The sequence below is a fragment of the Anopheles aquasalis genome, chromosome X, assembly GCF_943734665.1.
Source record: "Anopheles aquasalis chromosome X, idAnoAquaMG_Q_19, whole genome shotgun sequence".
Classification (NCBI taxonomy): domain Eukaryota; kingdom Metazoa; phylum Arthropoda; class Insecta; order Diptera; family Culicidae; genus Anopheles; species Anopheles aquasalis.
Window position 1 is genome coordinate 7698023 of NC_064876.1, and position 7348 is coordinate 7705370.

Sequence of the window (7348 nt, forward strand, 5' to 3'; positions counted from 1 at the left end):
CGGACGGCAGCGCACAATTGTGGTGGCGTGATCCGGGCTGCGATCGAGAACTTTCCTGCTCGGCCTGATGTTGGGTGCGCGTACGCTGATCACAATGCTCGGGTACATGCAGAAAAGGAAGAGAAAAATCCAAAAGTGTTTAACCCTTTTGCAGTGCACCTTACAACGCCAGCTTGGCTTACCTTGCGTGTGGATTATCGTCAACACCTTGGTAACACTTTTCTGCACTTGCACTTTGCCGCCAGCGTAGAGAGTGCGTCCCGGGACTTAGAAAATTTCCGACTGCCCGCGATCGGGACTTAGTCGAATTTTGCGCGAGGTTGCTCCGTCTCTTTTTGTTATTCTTCTTCCTTTCGCGCTGCCGTCCGTCTTGAACACGCTCGCGTTTGCTTCGTCCTTCAGCCCTTGCCGCCCTTCCCTGCGCGTAATTGAAACCCACAAGCTCGCGTTCGTTTTCGTTCGCCCTTCTTCTCTTCCCATTCCGCCCTTCCTCCGCCGCAGCCGCGCTCCATAAGCTCGCGCCCGAAACCTCCTCCCCCTTGCGGTTTCTTCCGCTCTTTCCCCCGCTGCCTACGACCGATTTCATAGTGAGCGTCGCGCTCGTCTCTTCCTCGTTCCCGTCGCAGGCAGCGGGGGGATTTTTCTCAGCCGCCACAGCCTTCATCCCGCTACGTCGCAGGCAGAGGGGAAGCTCGGGCGCTTCTCATTGCCAACTGGGCACCACCAACAGCAACGCAGAAAAATGACGTCACAAAATGACGACGTCATATACGTGTGACGTCAGCAAAAAGAAATAGAAAAATAAACGCCACCGCCATTGGGCGGTAGTTCATCGACCAATCGCAGCGTAGTTCATTTGGGGGGGGGGGGGGGGCACACGAGAGCACACGAAGGTGGGCTGCGTTCGGGTTTCACGAAAGTTGGTTCTTGGGTGCCTTGGCCCCTTGTTTCTCGGTTGGGACTGGGGAAGGCGATTTGTATTGACTCGCTTATATGCCAGTACCAACCAAGTCCCATCTCAGAAACAACTTTTCCATAGTGAGAAAACCTTCTCACTGCGAACTGGGTAATGCCCTGCTGCTTTATTTGTTGCGATATCGCAGCCAATCTGGTTTTGTTCGGAGGGCTGTCAAATTTTTCCGTCTACACCAAAGTGTCTATAGGAAACAGGTGAAGTCATACCGAACAAAATCGCTCGCGACGATTAGAAAAATGAATGAAAAAAACTGACAGTTCGTGTCTATGTTTTGGTTGCGTTGGAGACGCTGTATTCGCTTTGAGAAGTAAGAAATCCGTAAAGAAAGTTACAGTTTATTCAGTTTTTCAGTACTCTGATTGTTCTACATTGGTGGTTTTAAGATGCCTTATAGATTTTGCCTAGCTGTGTTTTGCAAACTCTTCCTTATCACTCTTCCTTTGGATGCGCCTTGCGACTGGCAGACGATCTGCCGAGCCAGCGTTCATATATGATGAACAAATCGCGCTGGAGCTGCCTTTATTCGGGCGGAAGAACCCACTCCTTCTCCTTGCTGCTCCGTGTTCGGAACAAGCGAAGAGGTTTCACCTTCGCCGGATCTCTGGTCGGACACGCGACAACACCCTCCTTTGGATGCACTGAGCATGTAGCGCTGATGTGATTGTCCATCACACTCCGATCGTCTCCGTCCTTTTGTCCTTTAACCAATAGTCTAAGCCGACAGTGACCAGCTGGAAGCCGGATCCGGGCCTTTTCCACTCGTTTCAGAATCAGAGATAGCCGGCGTTTTCAGTCCCTGCTGACTCGTTGATAGCTACAGCGGGGCTGCTCGTTTGTTCTAAAATTAGAAAATGTATCATTTAAACGAGCAAAAGTAGATAATATACCTGATGAAACCATTGCACTTTTTCGGATTCAAACGCACGCTGGTTTGGTGATGAACGTAAACAGCTGACAGTTATTTGACGTTAGGTGCTTTATGTCAAATTGCTATAACTTCACCTGTTTCCTTAATACACTTTGGGTGAGGCCAAAGTGTCTATTTTTATTCGATTTTGTTCGAGATGACTTCACCTGTTTCCTATAGACACTTTGGTGCCGAGTGCCTCTTTCGAAAACGCATTCAGTTGATTTGGTAAACATGTATTTGACAGCCACTGTTGCATATGTTGCAAAATCCAATACGACCGCGAGCGAAGTGCTATGACTTCACCTGGTACCTACATACACACTTTGCTTTGCAGTTTAGCATACACCATGTGTACCTGGCATAACAGTCTCTTAAGTCAAATCAAATGTCAAATGTTGACATCCTCGACCCCCGGCCCTGGACGTACGTACGTAGTTGATTAAATATCGCCTTTTTGCTGTTGTTTGTTCCGTCGCGGTGCGTATATGCGCGGTTTGTTCGGTTGGGCGCGTTAATCCTGTTCCTGGCATTCGGTTAAAAACTTCCACCCGTAGAACAAAGCCAGTGGAGGCGCGGCACTGGTAGCATTTGACAGTTTGGTCGTCGGACGACAGGAGCAGTCATAAGTCCTGGTAAGAGAGGTATATATTTTGCGAATCGAAGGACCGCGGGACCGAACTGAAACGAACGACAACAACCCCACAGATTCAGCTACCCCGAAGTTCGTGCAGCAAGACAATACTATCCGGTGCGGAGGTCCCGTCGTTGTTGGCTCTGATCTGATCTAAACCTAGGGGACCTTGCGAAATGGCGTTTTCGGTGCTGAATGCCATAGCACGACGTGCGTGCGCCTCGAGTGTTTATGTAACCAGCAACAACAGCAGCAGCAGCAGTGTACTGCAGAAAGCGGCCGTTTTGCATAATGTGCAGCCGGTGCGGAGCGCAGGCAAGTGGTTCCCAGACGAGCAGTTCATCGAGCAGTTCAAGGGACCGGTGATGTACCCAGACGAGGTGACCTCGCGCTGGAAGCTGCCACCGTGGAACAGCAAGATCGCACCGGTGGAGAAGACTGTCCGCAACCTGAGCCTAAACTTTGGGCCCCAGCACCCAGCCGCCCACGGCGTGCTGCGACTGGTGCTTGAACTGGACGGTGAGACGGTGATGCGGGCCGATCCGCACATCGGGCTGCTGCACCGCGGTACCGAGAAGCTAATCGAGTACAAGACCTATACTCAGGCGCTGCCGTACTTCGATCGTCTCGATTACGTATCGATGATGTGTAACGAGCAGTGCTACTCACTGGCGGTAGAGAAGTTGCTCAACATCGATATACCGCTGCGGGCGAAGTACATCCGCGTGCTGTTTGCCGAGATCACACGCATCCTCAACCACATCATGGCGGTCGGGACACATGCGCTGGACGTCGGTGCACTCACGCCCTTCTTCTGGCTGTTTGAGGAGCGCGAGAAGATGATGGAGTTCTACGAGCGCGTGTCGGGGGCTCGTATGCACGCGGCCTACATCCGCCCTGGCGGCGTATCACAGGATTTACCGCTTGGCTTGCTCGACGACATCTACGAGTTCGCGTCCAAGTTTGCCGAGCGGCTGGACGAAGTCGAGGATGTTCTGACGACGAATCGCATCTGGGTGCAGCGTACCGCCGACATCGGTATCGTGTCGGCCGAGGACGCGCTCAACTACGGCTTCAGCGGTGTCATGCTGCGCGGTTCCGGTATCAAATGGGACTTGCGTAAGGCTCAGCCGTACGATGCGTACGATCGGGTCGAGTTCGATGTGCCGATTGGCACCAAGGGTGACTGCTACGATCGCTACCTGTGTCGGGTGGAGGAGATGCGTCAGTCGCTGCGCATCATCGACCAGTGCCTCAACCAGATGCCGGCCGGCGAAATCAAGACGGACGACACGAAGCTGACGCCACCATCCCGCGCCGAGATGAAGCACTCGATGGAGGCGCTCATCCACCACTTCAAGCTGTTCACACAGGGCTATCAGGTGCCACCCGGTGCGACATACACTGCGGTCGAGGCACCGAAGGGCGAGTTCGGCATCTACCTGGTGTCGGATGGTTCCAGCAAACCGTACCGTTGCAAGATCAAGGCTCCTGGATTCGCCCATCTGGCAGCGCTCGACAAAGTCGGCCGCCATCACATGCTGGCCGACGTCGTCGCCATCATCGGCACGCTCGATGTCGTGTTCGGCGAAATCGATCGCTAACTCGGTGGACTAAGCTCGGCATCTTCCCATCCTTCGAAAATAATATGATTAATATCCACTACCTAGCATCTGTTATCGTTCTTTTGTCGGCTCGTGCTGATTGATCGTTAATAAATTTTTCACTTCACAAATGCATGGCGCACGAATCGCCATCTCGGCCCTACCTTGTTAGTCAGAGGTGTCACGGAGTCGGTGGGATTTGCGCAATCGGAGCGAAACCGCCCGCCACCTTTCTTTAGTGTGCACGAACGACAGTAAAGCAGCAATTGAAGATGATCTTGATGTAAATGAAACGAGCTGGAAGTAGGAACGAGAATAAAACGATTGCGAAAACAAAAACCAAGCGGGAAGAAAAGCAGGGAATGGTTAAATGGGAACTGCAAAATCAATTGAATAGCCTATGGTTCACATTTCAGAGTTTCGCGGACACGTGATGGCGATGCTTCGTCGCGTATCGCTTAAGTCGAAGCCCAAGGTGTCCGAGGTGCTTACAGCCTATCTGAAGCAGTGCAACGAACCACCGTGGACCTCTTACTTCATCAAGGTAACGCGTAGTCTTCTGTAGAAGTTACGTAATGCCAGCGGCGAATGGCTCTAACATTCTATATCTCCTTCGGCAGCAACGCGACGTGGTGAACGATCAGTTCGGCCGATCCCATTTCAACTGGACGCTGGACACGGGCACCAACTATCACATTCTGCGGACCGGGTGCTACCCGTACATGAAGTATCACTGTACTCGCCGGCCGCCGCAGGACCTGTGGCTCGAGGATCGATTCTTTCGATACATCAAGTTGGCGAACCTGGGGCTGCCGCAACTGTTTTACGGGCTGGCCGCCGTCTTCCTGATTCGCCACACCGAGTTCGTCGAGATGGGCTGCCAGGGCCGAGTGCCCATCTACTTTTTGTACGCCGAGGACAAGGGATCACAGTACTGAGTTGGTCGAATTGAACCGGACAGTAGAACGCACGCAAACAATTTCGTAGATCAATAAACCAAACAACAAGTGAAAAGAGTAAGACAGGACATATTCCTCTATTAAGGCATTTTGTATTCTGCTACCTAGAAACTAGAACAGTGGTGTGTCGTCATTGTTGACGCTGACGCTTTTTTATTGTAACATTGTGATCCTCCTTTTTCATTTCTATTTTACCGCGTGCGCCTGCTCTTTACAACTTGTTACGTTATTGTATAATTTTTAGCCATGTCCGTACCAAAATAGTTATATTGCATATCTTCACTATCTGCTGCGTGTTCAATTCGATGGAGCGATTCAGTTTCTTGTAGACCTTTATCCTTTATGTTATCGTTAAATTTTCATCCGTTTTACTTTGCTCGTCCGTCAAACTGCGCCATTGCTTCTTTGGAGAATTGCCCGCAGAAACACGCGCCCACTTTACAATACCTACTAGTGTAGGTGACAATGCTCCGATGCGCTGCTCCCGTGGAAAGGCCTTCGCCTTCGCGCGGAAAGGCTTCTCCAAATTGGCTACCACCGTTCCTATTGGATTTATCGGTCCTATTGCGTTGAAGCTCGTTAACTGATGCTAGACGTAGCGTGTGCGAACCGAAGGCATTTTAGTGTGTGTGTGTGTGTGTGTGTGTGTGTGTGTGTGTGTGTGTCGCGTGCTCATCAGATGTGCTCATTTCGCTTGCAGCCTCAACTTATCGCCGTGCGTCGGCCCAGGATTCGTCATTTCTCGCCTAACCAAACCGCACCATTCCACAGTGTCACGCGCACCGACCTACCAACTACAGAAGCAGTAGTGCTCGCTGGTCGTTGTGTATGATGATGCAAAGCAAGATAACTGTAACGGAATATTCTGGGTTTGGTTAATAATTGATTTGTTTACTGAAGCAACATTATACTATGGCCAGTCTCAAAACTGGTTACACACTACAGTATTGTTTTCTAATTGACGATTCCGCAAGAAACACAGCGATAGAATGAAAGGGTAGAGTTATTAATCCCCCGACCATGAGGACTCCCTATGATACTCTTAGTAATATATTACGGAGCCCCCGGTACACAACAAACATATATCTATTTTACTGAAATTAAAGCATGTTCCTGGATGTTCGCGTGGAAATGAACGACTCTTACATGCTTACATAATGTTCGATCGGACAAAAAAATAGTACGGTCCATAAAGAGCATGTGTTGAATGAATGTCAATTCGATTTTGCGAATAGTTTAAAAACCACGTCCTAATGTTCAAATAGTTCACTGTGGTGCTGCGAATTTATATTCTTACCCGGCAGGCAAATCCCATACAAAACCGGCATTTTTGTATGGGATTTGTCCGCCGGGTACATTCAAGTAAGCGGAGCTGTCCCCAACAAATAGAGTGCGAATTCTTTAACTCAACGGAAACGAATGTAAAGGGTCGTGACCTTTGAACCATTGCCTCTCACTTGCTTATCGGTGCTAGAGACCGTTCTAAGCGGGTTTTGGGCTTGGCCCCAGGAGCTTTGCCTTTTTAGTTTTACAGTGGTACGCTGCATGGAAGGAGGGGTGTGTAACGTTTTACGAATGGATGGTTTTTGTTTGTTTTCTTTTCATCCGCTAAATCAATAAGAACTCGGAAAACAGCATGGCGATTAAACAATCTGCAAAGCTTTCAATACTGGTAATAAGCTTGGAAATGTGATTTTTTTTCATTGTGAATTGCTTATGCATTTTAACGTTGCAACTATCGCTCGAGATTGGTTTGATTCTTCTAGAATCGAAAAGGTGATGAAGGATAACAGACTAAAGACACTGGACCACCGGCATACCATCGGCATGCTGCACTGTTGAATTTTCTCTTTTACCATCCGGTGCCTTATACGGTAAACATGTGCTAAATTGCACATGAGCAAAATTAATATAAAAATAAATGGGGGAATCGGTGATAATGTGACATTCGGTTAGGTTGCCGCAGTTTGCCATGCGGCCCGGTCTAGTCGATCAATAAAATTCAGCTACCGTCACTAATAATTTGCTAACGCTCTCAATATGCAACCGATACTGGTTGCTCAGGGTGGTGTCGGAGACCGTACCAACCGAAACCAAAGAAAAGCATTGTAGGGGAAGTCGAAGATGGGTTCGATCGGCGACATCTGCGGGCAACACCATAGAGTCCAGGATACCTTCGTGCAAGCATGTGGCTGCATCGGCCCCCTACCGATGATATTCGTCGCTGGCTGCTATTACTAATACCTGTAGTAGTTGGGTTTAAAGGGA

General features: G+C 49.7%; 3 protein-coding genes and 1 long non-coding RNA gene across 9 annotated transcripts in view; 2 read left to right on the forward strand and 2 right to left on the reverse strand.

Moving 5' to 3' along the window:
* Positions 1 to 1291: 1291 nt before the first annotated feature.
* LOC126571272 (uncharacterized) lies at positions 1292 to 2242 on the reverse strand. Its single transcript, XR_007607873.1, has 2 exons — positions 1902 to 2242; positions 1292 to 1814 (listed from the first exon to the last, which is right to left on the reverse strand). It is a non-coding gene; the product is annotated as an uncharacterized LOC126571272 (long non-coding RNA).
* A 133-nt stretch (positions 2243 to 2375) lies between these two features.
* LOC126570891 (NADH-ubiquinone oxidoreductase 49 kDa subunit-like) lies at positions 2376 to 4464 on the forward strand. Of its 2 annotated transcripts, none has more exons than XM_050228987.1 (2): positions 2376 to 2518; positions 2592 to 4464. In XM_050228987.1, exon 2 carries the CDS (start codon positions 2694 to 2696, stop codon positions 4119 to 4121), a length of 1428 nt encoding a protein of 475 aa, XP_050084944.1. In that variant the 5' UTR covers positions 2376 to 2518; positions 2592 to 2693; the 3' UTR covers positions 4122 to 4464. The 2 variants fall into 2 exon arrangements, with proteins under 2 accessions (XP_050084944.1, XP_050084935.1); XM_050228978.1 differs by having other exon boundaries at positions 2385 to 2527.
* LOC126571201 (uncharacterized protein C15orf61) lies at positions 2377 to 5148 on the forward strand. Its single transcript, XM_050229522.1, has 3 exons — positions 2377 to 2518; positions 4538 to 4665; positions 4742 to 5148. The coding sequence occupies exons 2-3, from the start codon at positions 4555 to 4557 to the stop codon at positions 5057 to 5059; spliced, it is 429 nt and encodes a 142-aa protein (XP_050085479.1). The 5' UTR covers positions 2377 to 2518; positions 4538 to 4554; the 3' UTR covers positions 5060 to 5148.
* LOC126570931 (adenosylhomocysteinase-like 1) overlaps positions 5134 to 7348 on the reverse strand; it is a 10235-nt gene continuing 8020 nt past the window's right edge. For all 5 annotated transcript variants that reach the window (XM_050229087.1, XM_050229068.1, XM_050229077.1 and 2 more), the window contains exon 6: positions 5134 to 7348. This exon is cut by the window's right edge and continues 97 nt beyond it. In XM_050229087.1, coding sequence (XP_050085044.1) covers positions 7318 to 7348 — 31 coding nt within the window. In that variant the 3' untranslated portion in view covers positions 5134 to 7317.

What these genes read in the sequence shown, in the direction of transcription:
- LOC126571201 (XM_050229522.1), top strand. Translation starts at nt 4,555, where the DNA reads ATGGCGATGCTTCGTCGCGTATCGCTTAAGTCGAAGCCCAAGGTGTCC. An exon ending in GGACCTCTTACTTCATCAAG is followed by an intron (nt 4,666 to 4,741) that starts GTAACGCGTAGT and finishes CTCCTTCGGCAG; the next exon opens with CAACGCGACGTGGTGAACGA.
- LOC126570891 (XM_050228987.1), top strand. Translation starts at nt 2,694, where the DNA reads ATGGCGTTTTCGGTGCTGAATGCCATAGCACGACGTGCGTGCGCCTCG.